Source organism: Tyto alba, unplaced genomic scaffold (assembly GCF_018691265.1).
Source record: "Tyto alba isolate M040663 unplaced genomic scaffold, T.alba_DEE_v4.0 Super-Scaffold_13, whole genome shotgun sequence".
NCBI lineage: Eukaryota > Metazoa > Chordata > Aves > Strigiformes > Tytonidae > Tyto > Tyto alba.
Window position 1 is genome coordinate 46456723 of NW_024881275.1, and position 25350 is coordinate 46482072.

The following is a 25350-nucleotide window of genomic DNA, read 5'->3' on the forward strand; positions in this document are numbered from 1 at the left end:
GGGAAGGCCTATAGATGCACCTTAACAGGAAATCAATCTGTAAGTTTCCTTGTTATTCCCTGCATGTATGATGCTGTTGTAAAATGCTTCAGGCTTTTTTCTGCTGGAAGTCTTCAGAAGTACTAAGTGGATTTTGGAAGAATACTTGTAGGAAATTGGCTGATGCTGAGCTTTGAAATAATTATGGTTTGTGTTTTACTGGTTAGGAATTTTAATGATGTAGTTATATCTTGTTGCTTTAAAATCTGGGCCAGTGTCAATAGGAAAAGACTGATCTAACTTTTTTGGTTTTCTTGGAGCTGAACAGAGTAACATGTGCTAAGGATTAACATGAACAGAGCCTTTTAGGAAAGCTTGAGACAGTGGTAACAGGCAGGAACAGTCACTTCATACCAGTGTATACTAGTATGGTCTGGCGCAGTAGTGAACTAAAACATACCAAGCAGAGCACTCAGTATTTCACGTAAATCCTATCTTGGAAGAATGGGTGGAACTCATCAACATCCATTGTAGCTTGCATGGAGAAAGCTGGTTTCCTGAGTAAAAGGTACCTACTGAAAAGGAGTAACTTCTTTGATGAAGAAATCTAGAGATTACTTGGCCATGTTGCCTAGAGTGCAGTTTAGCTATCTTTTTGCCGTCAGTCTCAAAATAATCACGGATGTTTGAGCTTGTGAAGTGTTTTCTCTTTTCTGTAAGAGTAGGTAAGGATTGATCAAGTGAAGCTGAAAAGCAGAGAGCTTCCAGTCCATTGCAAGTTGACTGCCACAAGATCAGTATTTGGGGAAATGATCACATGCAGGGGATGAATTGGATCTAGTGGATACCTTTCCAGTTAGGTTGCTAAGATTTTTAGAAGCCTTTACTAAAGGTACAGTTGATTTCTAGCCCTAGCAGTTAAATGATGATAGTAGCCGTTCATAGTGGCTGTTCAGACTTTCTGGTCCAGTGCCAGCAAAACTGCATTCCTATTTGCAATCTAACATAGAGCTTTGTTAGGTACCCAATTTAGGGAGTTCCTCTGGAACTATTTTCAGGGCCCAAGCCCAATTGAAGAAGGGAAAAAGGAATCTGAAATTTCATTGATATATGCCTTGTGGTTTAGATAGAGCTCTATTCTAAGGAGGTTAGCTGGTAGTGGATGCCAATGAGAAGAGTTACCTCTGCTGGATGACTGAGACTACTTCTCTTTCTGACAGAAATCTCCCAGCACAACTGATTATGCCATCAAGAAAAACTGTTGATATGATCTTATTTTTCCTGCTCTTGATGCTGAAATTAAAAGAATTGAAGTTTCAGTTCTTAATAGCTCTTCACATCTAAGTCTGTATGAGAATCTGCTGAACCCTATACTACAGTGCACATATACTACAGTCCACTGCAACTTACTGCCATGGGCAGTTGACCTTCCTCGGGTAATTGTAGCTCCTCTGCATTGCTTCCTGGGAAGGAAGATGCACAGGAAAATCAATGGCCGTCCTGAAGTCCTTTCACTTCCATGGTTATAGAATATACTTGACAACCCTTGTAGCTTGCTGGCAACTGCCGTTTTTGACATCTGTGCATTGGCAAGGTCTGGTGTAAAAAAATGAGACTCTATAGAATTAATGTTGTTCTGATTGATAGTCTGTACCAGAGTAGATCATATAGATTTCCAAAGGACTCTTGGTTCCCTTGGATCTGCTAAAAATGTAAAGTGTTTTTCCATGACAATGCATGATTGTGTTCTGTAATCTAAAATAGCATTGTAAGAATTATACTAGGTAAGAGTTGGGCGTGTGGGAGAGATATCTGACTTTTTTTCTTGCTGCTAAACTAATTGATATTTGCTTAGATCAGAGGAATTTCTTATAGATTGCAGGATACTCTAAGATGTCACAGACAGACACTTGGAGTGCTACAGGGTTTGTTTCTGACTACAACCCTTTATTAATATATACAGGACAGATTGACAAAGTGCCAACTGTTCTTCAGAGAGCAGTAAACAGGGAGATCTTGCAAACTGAAACTGCATAAAACCTAGAAAGAAGAGTGCCACCAATACAGTAAAAAATGTTAATACAGTAAAAATTGCCTTCAAATATGCAAATTCAGTCTCCCCAGTAAGAGATAATCTAGGCAGTGATATTCAGCTAGAAAAGAGAAGCTGGAAGGGCAGAAATGCTGAAGGATAACTTTCATTGAAAGGATTCTGCCTGTTTCATACTGAAACTCTCAGATATGACTCCCCTCCCCCAATCCCAGAAGAGTGACAGTTCTGGGATATTCCTCACTCATGTGCTTGCATATTTCTAAAATGTTTATTTAATTCAGTGGGTTAGAACAAGGGTTGGAACTATGTAAGACAGTGTATTTTAAAATTCCTCGTGGAAGCATTTGTAGGGCTGTCTGTGGAGGTTTTTTGCTTGATTTTTAAACTGCAAAACTTGTGCCACCATCTGCCAAGTATTCTATATAACTGGAAGACATGCTTTCAGAAGAAAAGAGTTATTTTTCTTTCGTGTTTTTGACATCATAATTTTTTAATTCTATAAACCTTGTATTACCTATTTTAATAGCACCTTAGAGATGGATTGAGAGGTGAAAGATTTGTTGACAAAAATTGTCAATTAGGATTTAGGAGAGCCAAAGAAGCAGAACACCTATTAATAGCACAATTTCTTGGCCATATTTTTCTACATTTAAATATTCAATTAAAAGAGAGGACTTTTGTTGAAAGCCAGTATGTGCTCTAGTCTACACTTAATGTTTTCAGTCTAAATATGGTATGTGTAGTGATATGAATCTGTGGTGTTCTTTGCTTCAGAAATCTCCAAAGGCATTGTTTTTCCTAGATCTAGCAATATTCAGCATTAATCTTGCATGAAGTCTGGATATGCTTTTTCATCTTCAACACATTTGGATTTCTCATTCAAGTCTCCAGAAGCTAACTTGATAAATGAGCTCAATATTAGAGGCTGGGTACTTATTTTTTCACTCGTGCATTATGCAGAGGCCTTAATATTGGGCTGGTTCTGTCAGAACATGCAGGTAATGTGTACAGTTTACATCCCCCTATGCTCTTCTTCTTTAAATAAGAAAAGGCCTTAACTGCTGTGGAGACAGTTCGGTGTTGAGTAGTTATAAGTTGATGTTTTAGATGTGTCCTATAATCTTCCGTTGTCACTGAAACAGTACCGAGAGGTTGCAAGGTTATTCATTACTGCCTGATCCAGCTCATTAGCGGTCGAACACAGGAGTGGCATGCTGCAGCCAGCTTTCTGTTCTCTCCTGGTGACTTATTTGGGAGTAATTTAGGAACCAACTGAACTACCTGGATTGCCTTCGTCACATTATCAGCAGCAGCCTAATGCCTGGCCACTGTGTTCCGTGTGGCCTGGTGAAGCCCTGTACCCTGTGGTCACCCTGTGTAGAATGAGCAGAAGGAGCACACAAAGTCATTATTCTTAGCTATTCAGCTAATCGGGTGCCTGGCAGAAGCAAGAAGAAAGAATGGTGCTGTGCTCAAAGAACTAAGTTGCTGCCTTAACATCAGAGTAGCCAGCTAGGTCTAACTGCTTCTGCTCGGTCATTCCAGTACTATTTCTGCAACAACACAGGTGTGAACTCTTATATCAGTTCCAAATAAACTGAATTATCCTGCTATTGACCCCCACTAACAGTTTAACTTTGTGGATGCAGTGTGCTTCTGTTGCCTTCTCTAAATTGTGCTGCTGCATTTTACTGTGAAACTGTCCAGGATTTCTCTCTGCATGTAGGTGTCTATGTTTTGTTGAGAGTTAAAGCAAGTGCTGAGACCTTTTGAAAGTAAAGGTATTATATAAGCAGAAAACAGTTAAGTAATTTTACTATATCGGAATACAGAAAGAATTGTACCATTTACCTATTGATTTAGGGATTCTTTGCTAGTAATCATAATGTGAAAATGCAGAATTTAAATGCTACTAATAAAGATTGCTGTATGCTCCCATTCCAGTATAAAATACAAGTATCTAAAATATTATGTGTACCTATTTTTGAACAAAGAAGTGAACACACAGAGATTCGAAATCTTCCAGCCAGTTTCTTCTACATAATTAAAATGTAGCTGCTTTAAAAAAATTTAACACCATTGATTTACAGTTAGGAGCTTTCTTACAATACGGTACTGAATGTGTTGTTAGGTGATCACAGACTAGGGGAAAAGATATGAACTTAAATTTAAAATGCAGGAATCTTGAAAGACATGGATGTATAAATTTGCAGACACTCTCACTTCTCTCTTTCAGGATTCCCTTGAAACTCCCATCATTGAGCTTAATGAATGTGTTAGCCACAATCATTGATAGCCTTCATCTAGGTAGTCTATGAGGTGCTTTTTTTAACTCTAAAAAACGGTTTAAAAATTGCCTATTGTCTATCTGACTCAAAAGAACATTTCCTCTATTTATTCAGCTATATTGTCTAACTACTACAAATACTGTTTTTACTCATATCAGCATGAAAACAGCTAAGACTTAGTGAACTGCAGTTTGTCTAATCCTCGTCGACAAAATCAGTTATTAAACATAAAGCTGGTTGTTTACACAAGCTCACTGAAGGTGAATATAGTTATGCAGAATCACAGAGCAGCCTGTTTCACTCCCAGGTTACAGTTTCCTTGGCTAAGCAGTGAGGGAAATAGTTTTCTGTGAACTAAATGTGTGTTTTGCAATCATTCATACCTGCTGTTCTTAGCTGATTTTTCAACTGTTTTCATGACCTGTTCTTCCTTCTACTGAAAGCCTTAAGAATTTTGCTTTTGACTGCTGGAAAACAGGGCTGTATTCTGATTAATTTGATGTAAAGAACAATAAGCTTAATGCTTTATGTAAAATACTGCATTCTGTAGCTTAGTTAGTCATAAGTGACTAATTTACATCTCACAGAAGTGCTAGTTATCTTAAATTTTTATTACTTGGAACAAGATCAGGATTGAAAACTGGGAGAAGCAGAACAGATTCTCAGATCAGGATTTCGGTGTAAAACTTTTCCACTTTTTGCCAATGTATTCTTTTGGGAACTGATGAGGTAAAATATTTTGATAGGGAGAGCAAAGTGTTCTGCTTATTATTCCAGTGAAATAGCTTTATTCCTTCCTTTTGTCTGAACAGGTAAGCATCTGAATTTGGTGTAAATTAGTCTCTGCAGATGTGGTTTGGGGGAAGTGAACACATGCCAACCCAGTATCATTGCTGTGAGTTGGCACCTCAGGAGAGGGAAGACAACTGAAGTGCAGAAAACCCTTTCATCTCCATTTTCATCTGACTCGTATCACCAACCACAATATCTCAGTGTGGCATATCTGGACCATTTAGGGACCATATGGAGCAGACATTTCTTGCAATACAGTAGGCCCAGCTGAGCTAAGCTGCTGTGACAGGAAAGCAATGTATTGTGCATGTAAGCCTAAGAATATGGTATTCTGTGGAGAATATTATATTAGCTAGTTTTGTAGTTTTCTAATAGCACAATTTTTATGTTGCTTTGTACATTGTTACAGGCTATGGACAACAGTATACTCTGGCAAGTTTAATGCCCTTTACGAGGGGAACAGACTCCATCCGATTATCTGTTGTGCAGGTTAGGTAGCTTTGTGAAGAGTACTGAAGTCCTTCTCTGCCTCTTACCATCTAGATTCTGTGGCAAGGCACTGAAAGGCCAACAAGAGATGAAGCTATCTTGAAGCAATTTCATTGAGATTTTAACAATTAGAACAAAGTATATTAAAGCACGGAGCCTTTTAAATGTGAGGTGAACTACTGGGTGCCTTTATTGCAGTGACAGTTGCTATACTTACACTTAACATACATTAATAGGATATATAGAGGTGATAAGAGCGAGCTTTATTAGTTACATCCTTGCATCAATAATCAGTTTTCTAACACAAAGTGGAGATCTATATTATTTGTGTTGTGAAATAATGCTAGAGTGGAGGAACTCTGATGTCTTTACTAAGTTTGAATGAACTCCTCTGTTTTTATTACCAGGAATTCAGCAGCAGTGGGTCACGGCTGTTTCTGCTATGCTGTAATGCGTTCAATTCCAGTGGCCATCTACATTGTTTTGGTAACAGGTCTGCGTTACCACCTGTTCATATGGAGCGTCTTCTCTCCAAAACTACTTTATGAAGGAGTGCATGTGTTCATCACAGCAGCTATCTGCATGTTCTTCACAGCCATGGATCAGAACTACTCTCACAAAGTGCAAGATTGAAAATAAGTGTGTGGTACACATTTCTGCATTGCAAAGTCCAGTGTGTCACTGGAATGGAAGAAGGAAGAAGAGTAGCTTTAAATCACTGTGCAAAATTTGAAAAGTAACATTTTTTCTTTAAGTCAAGATCAGGATCTGAAGGGCCTATCCTGTTTTAAAACTGAGTTTGCTTTAAAAATGTTGAATTGAAATAAACTGTTCTTTCATGGATAACTTTTTTTCTATAGATGTCATTATAGCGCTCTCCAAATAGAATGGCAATGTTACATGATTTGAATTTTAAAACTTACATCTTATTATAAACACAGACCAGTGCCTCATGGGCACTGAAAAAAATCTTTTGCACATACAATTTTTTTAACCTTCTTAGCCTACAGAATCCTAAAAACCTATGATTTCTTGGTGCTGTTTACAAGATCTTATATTCATTAGACTTGTTGGTTTTTTTGTTTGATTTGTTTCTAGTGTGTGCACTGTAATTATTATTAAATTATTGAATTATTGTACAAATATGCTAGGTAAGATTTTTTTTGTTTGTTTCTTTCGCATAGGCAGCATTTCTATTTAAAGGCAGTATTTTCTTTGTAAGATGAGTTCAATTATTGTCTGTTACGGATTTTGATCTGCCCTTCAGGCATTGCATAAGAAACACTAATGGGCTAACAAAGTAGCGAATCTTCTGTGGAGTCTATTCACTGCAAAAATGTTGTGTTTCTTTTTATTAATGTATAAATGTTAAATCAGGTTGGTGACAGCTGTGCTGAACATTTGGTCATGTTTTCCATGATAAGGTAAAGAGTTATGAGCTGTGAGCAGGGCAGTTGGTTAATGGGCTATGTTACCAGCAGAATAAAAAGTTGTGTTTGCATCACCTTCCCCTGCAGCGACCTGTACATCCATCTCACTTGAATGTGCTATAATTAATTCCTAACAATGTTGTTTTCCTTGCTTCTGTCAAGAAGATATATGTTGACGAGTATACTGAGTATCCCTTATATGAGTTTTTTTTTCCTCATATTTTTGTCCACATTAGCAGGCAACAGGATTTAATCTAAATGTGTTAGAGATGCAGCAGAAGAGAAGAATATAGGGAACTTTAACTTTTGTTATAAATCTGAAAATATAAAAAGCTTTTAAGACCTACATAGCTGACATCACATTTGCTAGGATCACTGATACACTTTCGTCTCATGCTTCAGATAGAGTAGATCTCAAAAAGTAGGCCTTTAGTTTTTATACATTAATAATAGGCCACCTTGGTCACTAATAATGAATTTTTTTTTTCAACTATAAGACAACAAAATTTTCAGTTCCTTGGCTATATTGTTGTTCATCTGGAGAAGAGACTACTGGATCTTAATGTCATTCACTGTGACCTGTTGGAAGTTTCAAAATTAAATACTTTTAATAAGTTGTTTTTCACTGCAAATTATATAATATTTAAAACAGTTTTTATCTGTGAATGTTGTACACATTTACCATTTCCATAATTCTCAGTATTTTTCTGGTTACCTGTTGCCTAGCAACCATATGGGGATTATTGACATCTTCTCTGTTTGCTTACTTGGTTAATTCCTAAGAAAACCTTCTAATGCTCATACAGAATAAGTTCATAAGATATTTGACTCAGAGATAAAGAATGCTAATAAAAGGGATGGAGGGGGAGCTACTTCTGGGGTACAGAATCCTAAAACAATATGGGGTGACATTTAGAAGATATTTTATTCCTTCCTTTTGAAATTTTTTGCTTCTATTGTCTCTTTCAGACATTTTATCAAATAGTGGAATCTAAACTATTGTGTGTGTATTAAGGTTACATTTCTTCAGATTACTTAGTTAAATAATCATAGCGTCCCCTTTCCCTCTGAAGTTGAAAGATGTCCAGATTGAATCCAGGAGAAAATAAATGGCTTGAAAAAACTCTTACTTAGGTCTTCAAGACCAGGAAAGAAGGAAGAAAGCGGCATATAGACTTCATCTCTGTCTTAAGTTAACACATGAGTTTGGGTGATACCTCAAGAAAACATGGTGCTTTCAACTTCAAAATTGTCATTTTTATTCTTTTTCACCATATTAACTTAATCACCTTTTGGGCTATGGCAATGAAAAGCTGAGGCAGTGAAGAAATTAATTGGTTCTTGCTGCAGGCAAACTGACTTGAACTTGGGAATTATGCAAAAATAATTTTGTTTTAAATCAACATGAAGTTTTGGCAATTGACCTGAATCTACAGAGAAAGCAAATGCCTGAACATAAATTCTCATCTTGCTAGTTAGCTGCTCCCCTTCCTTCCTCAACCCAACTGCCCTTGTCATGTTCAGCATGTCCCAAACCCTCAGACAAAGAGACAAGCAACATGGGAAGCAGGACTGGTACATGGGATGGTTTCTGCTCTTCTGAGCATACTTGTTTCTTCTGTCCAAGTTCTCTGTCTTCCTACTCCGTCATGGTAACAGCCTGGGCTGCAGCTTCCTCAGGAGTACCCTGTGCAGGTACAGGCACAGACTCCTTAAATATGTTGTGAGAAGGGATGTTGTGTACTTCTCTGTTTGGATATAGTTTTGACACACAGTAAATTTTTCCACTTCTTTGCTGCTGGTCTGAGCCAGGTTCAGCCATTTACAGTGGTCTATAGCTTCCTCTACTGGGTTTCACTAGGTCACTGCCACTCAAAGCTTGTAACATAGGTCCAGTATAGTCCTAAAGATCCAGAGCGTGTTGAAGCTTGAGCTAAGAAGTGACTCTTGTAACTTAATTCAGGTTGAAGAAAAAAAGGAAAAACCTATTAATAATTCAGATAATATATGTCTGTGTTTCTGCTCTAGGAAAAAAAAAAAAAAAAAAAGTTTTCCTTGGCTCTATGTAAGCTAGCAGAACATCCACACCATGCACCACAGCCTTTGCAGCAGTCAATGAATACATGCTGAGCCACTGCTCCTGTGAGGTGCTGTCTGTAAAGGTCAGGGCAATTTTTTGAATTCCTCATGTAAAGCATTTGCAAATTAAACAAGATTTATCTCCACAACTGCACAGTCACAGGATGAGGGGCCAGAGGTGCAAGTTGCCATGAAGGGCTTCCTCTAAAAAAACAAGGTTTCCCAAAGTGCTTCAGCAGCACAGGAGAGGGAAAGAAACTATGGTCCCACTGATGACTGGGGCAGGAGAAGGAGCTGAAAGTCCCATTCTAGGCTGCCCACTCTAACTCTGAAAGGCTGTGATTGGGTGATGTTCATGAGGCTAGCATTGCACCATCTTCCAGAACTGTAAGGAGGGTCTGGAGAATGACTGGCCATCAGCCTGTCCTCAGTCCACAGGCAGATGATGGAGAGGGAGACCATTTCCCAAGAACTGGATGGAGGGGAAATGACCAAGAGGGATTTACCAGGACAATCTGTGCCTGGTCCATTGGTGCCTGATTACCTTTTTTGAAGAGATGACAGATTCTTTGGAGAAGGAAAGAGCACTGGCTGTTGGACAACTTGACTTTAGCAAGGTCTTCAGCATGGTGTACTTGGTGTCCAAGTGGTGACCTTTGACTCGGTGGGCTTGGAGGTGGGAGGAGTCAGTGGGCTCTGTGGGTTGACTTCACTGGTGTGAGGTCCCACGGTTGTCTGGTGAACAGTGGTGTCCCTGGGGGACAATGCTAGGGCTTTAATTTAAGATCTTAAAAGTTAAATTGCCTTAATTTAAGATCTTAAGCTTGATGAAGGGATAGCAAGACCAGGGCAAATCTGGAGATGTTACCAAATTGGGGGGAGAGGTGTATATGCTGTAGGGGAGGGACACCCTTTGGAGGAACCTTGGTAGGCTGGAGAAATGGGCTGCCAGGAACCTGGATACAGCCTGGGCAAGTGCTGAGTCCTGCTTCTGGCTGGGAGGAACCTGGTAGTGGTGCAGGATGGGGCCCGTGGGCTGGGGAACAGCTCTGGAGCCCCAGTGGGCAGCACTGACAGCTTGATCCTGTTTCCCAGCTGATCAGTATTCAAGGAAAAAACATACACACACATATGTTTACATAGACAGTTTATCCATCCCAGTGGCCTCCCCTGCTGCTGGCACCCAGACAGGGGAACACCAGAGGTCTGAAGCCATCTTATTAGTGAGTCCAGCTTGAAGTTTACTGGTGTTCACCCATACCTACTAAGAGTAGAGACTGCACTCATGAAAAAGTAGGATTTAATAAGAGGATGGGGCACACAGTGGTGATGAAGTGAAGGGCTCCGTTAGAAAAATACACTATCAACCTGTTTATATTCTGCCAACCCTTTATATCAACTTTTTTCTCTGGTTTCCCATTTGTTCCTCCCAAAGCCATCTTGATCCTTCTTTTTCCCCTCCTTTGTTCCTTTCCCAAAGCATTACATAAGGTCTTACATGTTCCATCAATAGCCTTAAAAATGTCCCATACAGTTTACAGAATCCCTAAGTGCTCTTCCCTGCGTATCCCATAACAACTCCTGTGCTCCTTCACGCAGTAAGCTCCTTCAGTCTGCAAGGTCTTCCAGGAGAGGAATTTCTTTGGTTGACTAATCCTGGTGGGCCTCACACCAGGGACAATTGTCTGATTGCTTAGTGAGTGATTAAATTATCATCTAAATAAATTACTATAAATTACTGATTAAGCAGTTAGGTTAGTAGAGATCCTCAGCATGTCCTTGTCCATCTGACCCTCTCCAGACCTTTGTGTTAACCATAAATAGTCTTTAATCACCTAAATTCACAATGATTAGTTTTGATCTGGGGATGTGAAACTATCAGGGAGCTCTTTTGGCTTCAGTCAGCTCCCGGGAGGGAGGACATGGAGATGATGGAGGTAGGCTCTTCTCAGAAAGTCACAGGGACAGCCCCAAAGTCAGCAGGCAGAAGTTGCAATATGGGACATTGCCAGAAAATCAGAAGAGTCTTTTCTCCTCTGGGTGCTTACTGTCTGAGATGGGTCCCAGACCTGACCCCTGGGAGATCTTCCCATCTTGGAGCAACTTCATTTAGTTGGCCCTGCTGTGGGCTGGAGATTGCATTGGGTGAGCTCCAGAGGTCTCTTCCAGCCAACATATTTCAAGGATTCTGTGTTTTTGCTATGTTTAAAGTTGACTCTGCAATTTTTTACTGACCATTCTGCAGGCCATTTCCTGAAGTCAAAGAGCTTTGTCATTGATTTCTTAACAAAAATTTTAAAATTTAACCAACCGAAAACAAAACATCTTTATCACTGTTTTTTTCTTTCTTTTTTTTTTTTTTTTAAGAAGTAAGCACCACAGCTGAAAACTTGTTAATTTTGGTTTTATTTTATGTAGCAGCGTACTTATATGCTAGATAAAATAAGTAAGCATCACTGGAAGGAAAAGTTTAATGCCATCTGCCCTTATCCATGCCAGCTTCAGTGCCTCCGTAGCTTGAGGATTCACAGATTTGATGACGAAAGGTCCTATTTTACTATTGCTTCTTTTATGATTCAGAGGATTCCCCAAAATGTTCAGCTTGACCTTGGTGTGATCTCTGTGGGCCCATGCTGGGTACATTTGGTAGGACACACACACAGAGGTGACTTAGTTTCTGAAGTTGTTTTTCTGGCTTCGGACTGAGAATTAGGCCTGTGAACATTAATTTCTGCATTTTGCCTGATGGGGGACATAGGTTTATCCCAAAGGACCTGTTACCTCCCTACATTTGATAAAAAGCTTGGGTGGCTTTGTTGAGTAGCCATGATCCTTCTACAGCTGTCTACCCCACTGAGTGTAACACCATTATCCCCCCCACTGGAAGGGTATTGAGGACATGTTTTCAGCATGATACTAGTTTAAGGCGTAACTCAAGTTCAATCTGTGCCTCAAAGCACACCTTTTTGCCTGATGTTGTTATCTTAAGAATGAGGGTGCTAGCCACTAGAGATGGGCTTCAGCATAACACTTAATCTCAAGACTGACTATGCATGGTAAAATTTTCATCACCTGTGCATTTTTTATACCTGATTTTACCACCGCAGCGTGTTATATTTGGTGATGTCTACCACAAAGACCACTGGTGATGCAGAACACGACACAGCACAGCTCACACAGTAAATGCACACCCAGTACTGCATGGTTGGTGCACTGGTCACCAGAAGGAAGACATGAGGTCCAAAACACTCAAAAGCCCCTGCAGCTGTTAACCTGAGAGTTGGTTATATCTAGTGAGATAGGAAGTTTAGATCTTAGTTTTTCCTTATACAAAAAATGAAAGCTGCTTGAAGGCCAGCTTTGGAGGCTGTAGAACTTCCCAGTGGTCAAAACAGGCATGCCTGGTCCCAAGGTTTTGCTGAGCTGCAAAATCTGTTTGTATGGAGTGAACCCCTGAAAAAGCTGAGTCTGTGGACCCAGAGATGACACTGAAAAGTAGTGTAGTGTCTGCAGTTGTTTAGGCTTGCTGGTTTGGAACAAGTTAGTGTGTCACCAATTGTGTACAGCAGTTACTGAGCAGATTTAGTCTGTAGACCTCTGAGTGGCTGGGCACAAGATCAACATAGAGAAAATGTGCTGCTGAATCAGACCTAGGCCATGGAAATCAACATTTTATTCTCTAAAGGGGAAAGTGACAAACAGATCCACTGGCCCCAATTCTGCCTTGGTCTATGCTATGCATCTAGTACTTCCTACAGTTGGCTGTAGAGGCCTATAAGTGCTTAGCTGATGAGAAACGCAAAGCATGGAGACAGCAGTGAAGTTTTAGGGCAACATTTGCGTGTATTGTGTTTTGGCTTTTTGTTTTGAAGAAATGCTTAAAGAGAGACTAACATGATTGGTGCAGCTCAGTTGGCTGGAGTCAACAGCCTGGGGCAGCAGTTTAGGAGTGGGTGAGTAGCCTCTTGCATTTTGGCTGCACATGAACTCGCCCTGCACATCATTGCTCATGACTTTTGGCAGTGGCACAAGAAGCCTAGTTTCTCCACAAAAGCCATGCTGGAGGTGCCTTGTCAACAGAGGAAGACCTTTGGTCTTCCCCTTTAATGACTGGGACACAGGAAACAGCTGCTGAGAAAAGACAGAGAAATGCTGGAGATGCAGTTATGGCTAGGTTTTTGTTGTCTGCAGCTCTGCCTGTGACATGTTTGTGGGAGTGTGAACACCTCCTTTCTGCTGTGGCTGTTGACAGAGTGTCCGGTGTTGCCTGTTTAGCCTTGCTGGGCTGTATGCCGTAGCACAGAAATCCTAGGCTTCCTTCCTGATTTCCCATAAACTTCCTGGGTTAGCCTGTGGAGATACATCATGGGAAATAAACATGTGCATACCATCAAAGAGACTGCAGCACAGCACTTCATGTAGGCACTTATGCCAAGATGCCCGCATTTGATAAATCCTTTGGTGAACAACAGCATGGAACACAGCTTTGTTTTACAAAGCACAGCCTAATGTGTGAGTCATGTTAAAGATTAATATGTGGAGAATCACTCTCCTCTCACTTGCATATTTGGCCACCTAGAAGCAGGTCCCTGTGGGAGGGTTAGGAGCCCCACACTTTTCAGGTCTGTGTGCATGGAAGGGAGTAAGGGAAAATCCTGTGAGAGCATTGGGGCTCATTCCTGAGGCTTTCAGTAGAGGACTGAGATTATCCCCAGGTGGGACAGAAGGAGCACTTCAGGGAAGGTAGAGCTGTGGTGAGGGAGGTATAGGGACAAAACAAAGTAAGAGTTACTGGAGACAACTGGGTGTATTTTTCCTGTTGGGTAGTTTCTGCAGGGTGTCCAGGGCCAGGGGAAAGTGCTGTAAATCCCATCTGCCCTTTTAACACATGCAGCATCTCCGAGTGAGCCAAAGTGAAGCCATTTTATGTGAACCCCAGGGAAAAACAAACAAACCACAAAATCAAGGCAGTTGCCTGACTGGCAGTAATAGTTCACCTACATAAATTCACAATAGTTGACTTCCAGTATGCTTTCACCTCAGCATCCCACTCAGAGAAGTTTTACTGGTGGGGGAGAAAGGGGACATAATGAATCAAAATGTGTGTAACCTTATTTGTACTGGTGACCTGTTACAACCAAACCTGGAGCAAAGCAGAGGTCTTATGATAACCTGAGTTCCTGTATCTCTCTTCTAAGCATCAGCAGCGTGTCATGGACAAAAATCTCAGGCCGTGTCCCTGCTAAAGGCTGAGCAGTCAGCACTTAGCTATTGTCTAGTCTACATAAAAACATCTGTCTGACCAGTGTATGCAGGTATGCTTTGGGCAAAGGATGAACGTTGAAACCAGGCTTTGCTAGTTCCCCTGGTCCTGGAACAGCTTTCTTTATATGCATACTGAAGAAGCTCCTACAAATTCCTTCTTACTCCAGAGAGAGAGTAGTATCTGGAGTCACCTAGCAAATGTGCCTCGGTAGCAGAATTTTACCTGGCTTTTGATTTAGGCTTCTTAGCTCAGACCATGATCAACGCCTGCAGCTCTGCCTTAGCATCTTTGCTGTGGAGACTGGACAGCTGTTGCCTGTTTTGGTTCCTGAGTACAAAGTGTAGAGCAGAAATGAGACACCTTTTCCATACTTCTCTGCATTGCTACATCTGTTAGTGTATGTGAAACTGTCTGCACTGGACTCTCACCTCAATAGAAAGGAAGGCAGAAGTGCCACACAGCCTGCCTGGGACTTGGACTGTGAGTTGGGGGTCAAAGCCTATTCCCCTTCACAAGTTGTTGTGGGGACATGTCTGGGGGCTATCTGCTACCAGAAAAGGTACAAATTACTATCCTAGCTTGAAAATCAGCAGTTAAGGAGAGGTCAGTCTTTCCTTCTGCATCCACTGGAAAACTGTGTAGAGTCTGCTTACCTTTGGGTGAATTTTGCAGAGCCAACGTGATGATAGTGAAAGTGTACCATGTGCTATACCATGGCTAGCAGTCAGGTATGGCACAAACAAGCTATTTAAAGCCTGAAATTCTGATGACAAAATACTAGATGATTAGCAAAGTAATTTTACTCCTTTTGCAACAAATGTGCTCATTTGCATGAAGAGTGCAGTGAACATAGATTAGCTGAAACAAAAGCACAGAGATTGGACAGTTTTTCTCTTTGATGCAAAGATTATAATTAGTTCGTATTTTTGCATGTGATGGTTCAAAAATGTCTTAGCTGAATATAGAGCAAGTGTAAATTTTCTGGAAGTGCTTCACCTGCTGTCAGATACTTAACAGCACCCTCACAATGGATTTTTTTCATCAGATCATTTAGGTTTTCTTACATTCTTACATGTGACATCACCCCCAAAACCCTCTAAAGATACTGTTACTGTTTAATGGCCTTGCTCCATTTTCACTGAGATTGAGGGAGTTTTGCTCATACTGCCAAGAGAATCCTAAATTGCAAATCATTTCCAGTTCCCACCATTGAAATCTTTTGCTTGTTTGATGCTATATTGTTTAAAATGTCTTAAGTACTCTTAGAAAATAAAGGCCAAATCAGTTTAATTCTGCATTTGAAATGTCAGTGTCATGCTGCTCTTATGTAGGCATATGCATATTGAGTATTATTTTCTGAGTGTAGTTGCCTCAAGTGCTGTTGATCATGCAAAGAGAATGATGCATTCTCTGACTCAAGTGTCTGACAATCAAAGATCCAGATCCTGCAAATACTGAAGCATGTGGAGCAAGTCCTCTCGAGAGAAGACACAGACATCCAACTACTCTTGTGTTCAAGGCTGGGGTCTGCATTTAGCAGACTGAAACCAGCAGAAGCATACATCTCATCCCTGAACAGTACTGGCCACTGGCGGGATTAGGCTTAGTAGGAGAGAAGGAGGACTAGTGCGGACAGGTGCAGGTAGGCAAAAAGCAGTGTGGATAGAGTGTTTGGAATTAGCCAGCTGGGGCACAGAAAACATCAGGAGGACAAATGCGCAGAGAAATAAGAAATGAAGACTGGGAAATGAGTGAATCCAGGGGCAAGCTGTGATCCTTCAACTTACTGGTGGTAACATGAAAAAGTTATATTGAAATCTGTTTTCAAGATGTTTGTAGAGGTATTGCTGTGACTAGCTTCACTCCACTTCATTCCTGAATTGCAATACCAAGGAAATAAAGCAGGGGTTGGAAAGTTTAGGCTAAACAGACTGAGAAGGGCTGGAAAATGATACCAGTTTGAAGACCAGTGACATTTATAGGAGTTGTCAGTTCAAACTGACTGATATTACTGAGCACCTTCCCTCTTCATTTGAGGAACGTTCATTCTGTTCTACACTGCATGATTTCTCATGAACAGTGTGGTGCATTACAAGTTTAGGGCACTGAGATCTCATAATCTGTAGTGTTTTCTGTTGCCTACTAATCTTTAGCCTGGTTTGCCGACTAGCCAGCACTTCATGGGATCCTGTCATGGTCACCCTCACAGCTACAGATGTGTTCAGAGCACTGTGTCTTGCCTGTATCTACCTACTTGTGGAGATAAACAGTACAAGAAAGACATGGACCTTTTGGATAGGGTCTGGAGGAGAGCCACTAAGATGATCAGGGGGCTGGAGCACCTCTCTTATGAGGACAGGCTGGGAAAGTTGTGGTTGTTCAGCCTGGAGAAGAGAAGGCTACATGCAGATCTTACTGTGGCCTTCCAATACTTAAAGAGGGTTTATAAGAAAGATGTGGACAATCTTTTCAGTAGGGCCTGCAGCAATAGGACAAAGGACAATGGCTTTAAACTAAAGGACAGTAGATTCAGACTAAATATAAGGAAAAAGTTGTTTAGGGTGAGGGTGGTGAAACACTGGAACAAGTTGCCCACAGAGTTGGTAGATGCCCCAACCCTGGAAGCATTCAAGGCCAGGTCGGACAGGGCTCTGAGCAACCTGATCTAGTTGAAGATGTCCTTGCTTATTGCAAGGGAGTTGGACTAGGTGATCTTTAAATGTCCCTTCTGACTCAAACCATCCTATGATTCTACGAAAAACAGGGAGGGGTTAGGAAAACTGTAAATGTAATGTACAAATATTCGTAGGTGTTACATCATGAGCATTGCTGGAGTTGATAGTACAGAACAATTTCCTTTTTCATGCATGAATGTTTTACAAAACACTCATCTGATAGCTCTTACTTCACTGAGTTGCTTGCTCCCTGAAGGTAACATCTGAGGAAAGGCCCTCCCACAGCTTGTTAATAAAGGAGGGAAGCTTGTTTTAACAAGGACCAAGCCAACATTTTGAAAGTGGCTGGGAATTTCTTTGTTTAAAGAGAGAGGTTTTTGCTGGTGAAAGAAAAACCACAGCAACCTGTGAAGAGGTATTATATCTGGGAAATTCCTTCTTTTCTGGACATGCCCTCTTACAGGAACATGCAAGATCACTGCAAGTGGAAGAGATCACGTGTATTTGCTTCTTTTTCCTATTTCTTTGGCATCTCTTCTACCTCCCAGGCAACTTCTACTCTCACTTGCTGTATCCACTTCAGCTGCTGAGTGCCTTGCACTATTCAACAGCACACAGGCTAGATCATGGGAACACTACTATTGTGTGCCTCTTTCAGGATGCATCTCACAATTTTGTCCATGCCTTTCTGTGTATGTGTTTGTCCATCTCCTGCACTTCACATAGCCATGTTGAAAGAAACCCAGCTAGATTTCAAGAGGGGGGAAACTTTTAGATAGTAGTCTCATGCCTCTACCTCCACAGGGCAATTACTGCCTTGTTGGTATGTACATGGAGTGTTGGGGGAGTGTCTGGGGTCCTGTTTCAGTAAATTAAATAGCAGAGATTAAACTCATCCTCTTCTGCACACTTCTTCATAACTGCTCTCTGTCATGTGAGACAACACTTATAGAAATCCGAATATTTGAGACTGGTAACTGAGGAGGCCAGTAGCATGCTACTGCTTGGCAGCTGTAGCTGGTCCAGGCTCTGGTCCTGCAGGAGGAGACATGAGGAGGGCAGAAGGGGGAGAGTTAGCCTATCCTTTCTTCTGCTGTGTCTAAGTAACGCATCTGCAGGAAAATATGCTTCTAGCTGTTCTCAGGTTTTCCAGTTCAGGCTGAACTCACAACATTGATTTTATGGTTGGAGGGGAAGTTGATAACTTCAGTCACAAAACAGGGCTGAAAAGTGGCAGTGGCAGCTTTTTCTCCAGAGCCCTCTGATTAAAGCACTCAACATGGGGAAGACAAGGGGACAGTTATCTGAGTCCCTCCAGCACCCAGGCAGTCAGGAGCACTTATCCCATTATCAGTGGTATGTATTTTTACCCTCTTCTGTTGACCCCGTTCTTGAGTGTCCGTTGTTGCTGAGGCCCCTCCCCACCAGTTAGTGAGCTGTATTATTCTGTGTGCTATGAATATTTACATGTCTTATGCAAGCTGAAGAACTTCATGGGAAATCAAAGAAAGCTGTTCTTAGCACAGGGATCAGCCCTGCAGAGATCCAGGTTAGACGTCTGTGTGCACAGGAACAGTCTTTGCAGGTCAGATCTGGAAAGGGCATGACTTGTTGTAATGTGGCTGAGAGAAATGAGACAAGGCTTGAAGCAAGAGACAACAAATTTTATTAGATAAGGTAAAGATCAGTCGAATTTTTCTTGTATGCATGTGTACACAAAGGACATGCATGTGAGGGAAATACTAGTGGTAAAAGGCAGTGGGGGTGGAAGGCAAAGGAAAACACGTGCAACCTTCCAGAAATCCTCCTGATTTGTCCTGATATGTGGCCTTCTGCAAAAGCTTGTAGTAGAAGCAAGCTTGCTTCACTGAAGGTGGTCTGGACAAAGCCCTGGAAGCATCTCCCTCCTATCTGATGTACAGGAGGGAAGGGCTCTGCCATCGCTGCATGTCTGCAGGGAGTTTTTGACAGATGTCCTTTGAGACTGGTGTCCTTCGAGATAGGGTTCAGCAGTTCCATCCAGACTAGTGAATGTCCATGTTCATGTAAGTGTCTAGACAGAAGTGATTTCTCTGGTGTGTCTGCTCCTCTGATGTGTGAGGTGCAACATTTCAATGGTTCCTTCCAACTGCTGAAGGCTTTTCAGACCTCAAGAGCAAGTGTTTTCATGACCTCAAACACAATTTGTGAAGAAAAGGCAAATTTTTTTTTTCTCCATGTGGAATAGGCAGGGTTATGTCTGGTCCAGAGGGAAAGACTGAAAGAAAAGCAACACAGAGTTACAACGGACCTGTGGCCTGTTAAGAACAGTCATGTCAAGGTCTGCACAGAACTCTGCTGTCTAATGTACCTGGGAGGGTGCTGCTGGGCATGCACTTCTCTAGAGAGCAGCCAGTGAAAGCAAGAAGTCAGTTGATGAGGTGCTTTCAGGCAAATGTGCCGCTCCCTTGGGACATTGCCTGGAGGACCCCAGGGGTGCCAAAGAATGACACTTCCCAACTGAAATGGCAGATGGGGAGCTCTTGATTTCTGCATCTGGCTTCTGCCCTACAGAAAGCCACCACAGTTTTCCCATGTGTGTAAATGCTGGTCTGAGAGACTGAGAGATTTTATTTTTCAGAGTGTGAAGTTTTGGCACAGGTGGGTTGTGAGTGGAGACAGAAAACCCGTATCTGTGATGCTGGACACTAACACTGCCTGGAGGTCACTGTTGCTTCTGTCTCACGATGATGTATACCAGGGGCCTTGCATAGTGCTGCACAATTCAGCTTGAAAGTGTCAGGCAGGTTATGGAAACTTCTGAGATCCTCAGTGAGAAGGCCAGCTTCTGCAGACATGGATAGCTGAGGTCAGGTTTTGGAGCTTATGCCAAGGCAGCTGCACTGCAACTATATCAGGGTGAGCAGCTGCAGTGTCTACTGGAGCAGGGTGTAAAATCCAGCCCCAGGTCAATGCAGTCTCTCCATAGGCTGATTTCAGTGAGTTTTCACCCTGTCCCTGAAAGTGGGTGCATGCCCACACACGTTGCTGAATTGGGGCCCCAGCCGCTGGCCTCCCGCCTTACAAAGGCTGCTTCAGGATCTGAGCAGCTGGAGCTCCATGCATGGAGACTGTGCTGAGGCATCTTCTGGTGAAATGAACAACAAACTGAAAAAAAGCCCTTACATTCAGTTGTCTGCTATCTGCTGCCATTAATCCACTTGAGATAATTTGGCAGCAGCGATCAGAATTAATTTATTTGAGATTTTCAAGCTATTGAAATTTTTTCCTCAGGAAGCTTTCTGTTGAGTTTGTGGCCTTTAGGGATTAGTTACTATTTAAAGCAGCAGTGTATGAACTTCCACAATGGCTTCTGCTCTGTCTGTCCATCTGAGCTGGAGGAAGAAGTGATGTGGGTGCAATTCAGTGCTCTGCTGCTCTGCCTTGGCTCCTCCATCCCTGGTGATGACACATTGTACCAAAGTAAAAACTGTAAACTTAAGAATTTAGAGACAATTTTATGATTGCCTAAGCATATCAGAATGTTACAGACATCATCTCAGCAAACTAAGATATTATAGACACTGCTTTAAGACAACAAGGTGTAGAAATAGGCTTAGCAGAGGAAATAAAGGAACTTGTGCTCAGAAAAGTGAATTTGTGGTCAGAAACTGCAGATTATGGAGTAAGAAGACCAGTAAGAGCATACTGCACGTGCTCAGGATGCCCCTGAAGAACACCACAGACCCCTGCAGAAGGCCCCTGAAGACTGCAAGCGCATGTGTAATTAGTATGCAGATATTATAATGAGTTCCAGGAAATAGAAAGTGTATGTATGTAACAGGATAATATAAACCTTGCTTGATGAGATGTTTGATGTGCACGCTTTCGAGACACAAGTCTGCATTGTGTCCAGTGCTACAGCACTGCAATAAAGAATGCCTACCTTCTAAAACTTCAAATTAAGATTTACAGGGTTTTGTTGACTGATTTTATGGTATCAGTGGGATTGATCTCACTGAGTTTCTAGCATCAAAGTGTGGACTTTCAAATCTTCCCGTGTGCTGGGCTCTGCTCTATGACAGCTAATGTTGCATTGGAAACCTGTACAGCCTTGACCTCTCCAGGAAGGGTCTGTTACTGTTTGACAGCCACTTCCTTAGGGCTAAAGCAGCTGTTATTCCCTGCTTGCTTCTTGACAAAAGCAATTCAATCTGCTGCTTCCACTTGCAGAGTTCATCCTCTGCCCCAGGGATGCCAATCTTCAGTATTGGGAGTAAAGCAGCTAAATAGAAAGCATGAGCTATGAAAAGTGGCAGAGGAGTTTGGGGAATGGTTCAGGGACATAGTGAGCTGCTGTGTGAGGGGAGCTGCTTCTCAAGTTGTTCAGAGCAGAAGCAAGTGGCCATGACCAGGGACCTGGACATGCTGGGGCTGCTGTCTCCCTGGCCCAGTAGCAGCACGAGCAGGAGAGCCCATGGCAGCAGTACATTCAAAGAGCATGTGCCATGTTTCCCTGCCTGCCTGAACATTTAACCACATGATTCATATCTGTCATGCCTGGATGTCCATACCTTTTTTTAACAGACTCTTTGACTTGGGTGTACACAGTGAGGACAACTGGAGTCACAGGGGGCTGTGGCAAAAGCCTGCAGTCTGGAAACCATCTGCTGAAAGGCAGGTGCTTAAAAACTCACATAGAGGCTGAGATCTGAAGTCTGACTTTCAAATGGGTGCAGAATATGACATTTCCCACAGGCAACCATTTGGAAACAAAACAAAATTACCCAACAGATTTGTCATCTGTGTGCCTGACATAAAGTTTTAAAGTTTTCACCTTCTTTTGATGTCCAGGTCCACATTTTCCAACCTTTTTTACTACAAAGAAGCTTTTGCATGCTTCGCAGTGGGAATTTAAAGGGGGAGCCAGGATGAAAAATAGAGTAGGTGCATTGGATCTTCTGGTATTGATCTTATAAAGGCACTTGTCTGGTGCTGCAACCCAACATGAGGCCCAAACTTGCATTGACAGGAACCTTACCAGCAATCCTGTGTTTAGAAGCTATAGCTTCATTTCCCCTGGCAGCTGCTGGAGCAAGCCTTGTCCTAACTCCTGGGCAGACTAATTCTTTGACCTTACCTTTAAACTGTGGTTTAAAAACCTGCCTATGTTTTTTAACTGTTTTAGATAGAAATTAGTGCTCAGCCCACACCTTCCTATTTTCAAACTAGGAATTTTTAACTGAACAGAAGTATACATCTGTGACAAGAAGAGATGGCAGCTAGAACTGTCCTGATAACTGGTTTGCATTGGCAAGTTACTACAGAAAACTTTTCAATCCAGCAGTATTTTAGCTGGCACATATTTAAATTGGATCCTCTTAAAATAGCATAAGTTATTTTAGAAGCCTTTATGCCTTGAGCTTCTTAGTACCTATTAAGAAATACTAAGTGTGCATTCACTACGCTAAAAAGAATAATGGAGAACTCAGAGCAATTAGTTCTATGTGGGATGCTTAAAGCGTTAACATATGAAGTGATTATTTCCAAATTAAGATACCTAGAGTTGGAAGTGATCATAATGTGACTTCTGTGGCTGAAAGACAGAGTAGGAAATACAGAGTGCTGGAAGAGTGTATGCGTTCTGAATCAGGATTAAGTGTCTATGTGTGCACTCCCTCAGCACATTGCTATGGCATTAATATCCATCCATATATAATTGATTTTAAAGCCATTCACTCTAGGAGTCAGTTTCTGTTATCTGAGAACTTCACACAGAGCTACTAATCTCAGCCAATTAAAAGCAAATAATGTTATTTGTTATTGTAGAGCTGGTTTTATTGTTTCCTTTTTTGTACATAGGAAGAAATTGTATTTTCAATGGGAAAATAACCACTGCTGTCACAACAGAGAGAAAAACCTTTTGCCCACATCTTCGTTTTGGATGGATAGGCATGTGTCAATGCCACATGATGCTGGAGTGACATGTGCAGGGGTGAGCTTCTGTCAGGTGTAGCTTTGGCCACCCTGCTGCTCCTTAGGAGCTTTGTGATTTTGGGAGCATTAATATTTGCTTCTCCCTGGAAACCCCAGGGAGCTTTGGGCTCCTCAGCCAATGTGGGATGGGAGCTCTGGGTAGCAGTGGCAGTAACACCTTCAGGCTATGAGATGCTTTTTCAGCATGCAATCATGAGAATGTAGCAATAGCATGACCTGCAGAAAGCTGAAAGATGATGCTGCAGGGGACCAGCAGTCAAGACAACTGGTCAGCACCTGCCTCCCCTAGACCCAGGGTGAGTCCATGGTGAGGAGAGGATGGCAGGAGAAGGAGGGACCCACACCTCAGACCAACGTGGTAAGGCAGGTTGAAGCAGTGTTGGGAGGTAGACAGGAGTAGTTGTGTTAGAGGCTGGAGCAGCGGCAGTTTGCAAGTGTATTTTTGCAAGCCTCTGGTGTCTATTCTGAAAAGAGAGAAGTACCGCATGGTGGGGAGAGACTGTAGGGATGATAAAACTAGTGCCCATTTTCTCTACTAAGTCCATCCTTGCAGCTCTGCCTGAAGAATCTAGAATGGACCTTCCTTTGTTTATGTGAGCATATCCCCATTATCCCCATTTCTGGACCTTTTTCTGTAATGTGTGTTTATAAAGATGCTAATTCTGTCCCCCTCTCCCCCCAAAGAAAAAAAAAAAAACAAAACAAAAAAAACCATAAAATGGAACATAAAATGGTGCATGACAAAGAGTTTGACTTAAGCCACAGCATGGTAAAAATTTCATGCTCTTTCTTTTAGCTTTTCCTGCTGCTTGGAGCCAGCAGTTTAGATATATATCTCTGTAACTGCACAATCCTGAAGGACAGACATTTCTGTTCACTGCTTGGGCTGCTGCAGCTCTTTCTAAGTCCACCTTATTACTGAAGTTGCTGCTACTTATCCAAGGAGTTCAACACACACACACCTGCACACACTCACATACACATGCACATGTGCACACACACACACAACACAATTGGATAGTCCTGCATGGCTCTACATCCAAAAAACAAACCAAAATACATCTGGTCTGCATTTATTCTAAAAAATTACCCCTAGTCTACTGAATTAATGACTTTTCTTCCTTTTGCAAGGCGCTAACAGCTATGCTGTTAGAAATGAAGGGTAATGTCTGCACTTGGGGTTTTCTCCTTACACAAAATTGCCTGACTTCAAGCTCCTCTGTGTTGTATTCAGTGGCCTGCTACAGCGTCTCCACATTTATCAGAGGACATGCTAGGTTTTTCAGAGTGTCTTGCTTAATAGTGGAGCCAAACAGCTTCTGGTGTTTTTAAAAATACTTCTCTAGTTTGAAAGGTTCATACAGCAGACATTTGTTAACAAACAAAAGCACTGGTTATTTGCATCTGCTAGAAAGACAGTAAAATTAATTTAAATCAAATTGAAACCTATTGAGCTCATGACTTACCTGGGCCATGTTAAATGGACCTCAAGAGGGTGTTTAAATACACCCCTGTGGACTTTTTCATCAAAATGACTTCTAAATGAAAGATGTTAAAGCAAGTGTTTGTCTTCCTGACACAAACCTCAGAGCATTTTGGGCTCATGCTTTTGCTAAGCAATATCTTTCAATTAGTAGTAACTGCTCAAATGGATACCCTGGAGAAAACACATAATGAAGAAGAAAAGTGAGACAGTAACTGGATTTGAGCTCTTCAGGGAAAGATGTCTAGGGTCTGCATCTGCACAGTGGGAGCTTTAGCCCTGGTTGGGACCTTGGAGCGGCCCTTTAATACTCCCTAATGACAGGCCAGGTGGCTCAGGACAGCTTTCCAAGCACAGCTTCACCGAGATGGAGGCCCCCCTCCTGTTCCTCTTGGCAGGATGTGAATATGGGCAATCCCTCAGTATGGGGCAGACCTGGGACAGACCCCTTCATACATTAAACAAACAAACAGCTGGAAATACCCTCAAGGTTTGTTCCAGCAGTAGGGCACAGAGAAGGAATGGTAATCCACTTTCTCCTCCTCCCCCCACTCTGCAAGAGACCACCCTGAACTTTGCAGCAGTGATTGGTGGCATTGCTGCAGTTGGATGCTGGGTGAAAGAATAGCAACTGTTTGCAGACCAGCAGCCTGCCACCTTGGTCAAATCCTGGTTGCCTCAGGTGCTCAAATAACTGATGTCAGGAATGTACATTGGCCATGATGCAGTAACATAAAATGAGGTGCGACCTGGGGGACTCTGTCCATGTGTGGACATCAGCACTCATAATGATTTTAAATTTTTGAGCTGTGTCACTGCTCAATGAATGTCTGCAGCATG

General features: G+C 41.9%; 1 protein-coding gene across 2 annotated transcripts in view; it reads left to right on the plus strand.

Annotated features, from left to right (window-relative positions):
• The window catches only part of PIGG (phosphatidylinositol glycan anchor biosynthesis class G), an 81341-nt gene extending 74231 nt beyond the window's left edge, over positions 1-7110 (plus strand). For both annotated transcript variants that reach the window (XM_042787692.1, XM_032981734.2), the window contains exon 13: positions 6009-7110. In XM_042787692.1, the coding sequence (XP_042643626.1) occupies positions 6009-6234 (226 nt within the window). In that variant the 3' untranslated portion in view covers positions 6235-7110. The remainder of the gene's footprint in view (positions 1-6008) is intronic.
• Positions 7111-25350: the final 18240 nt, after the last annotated feature.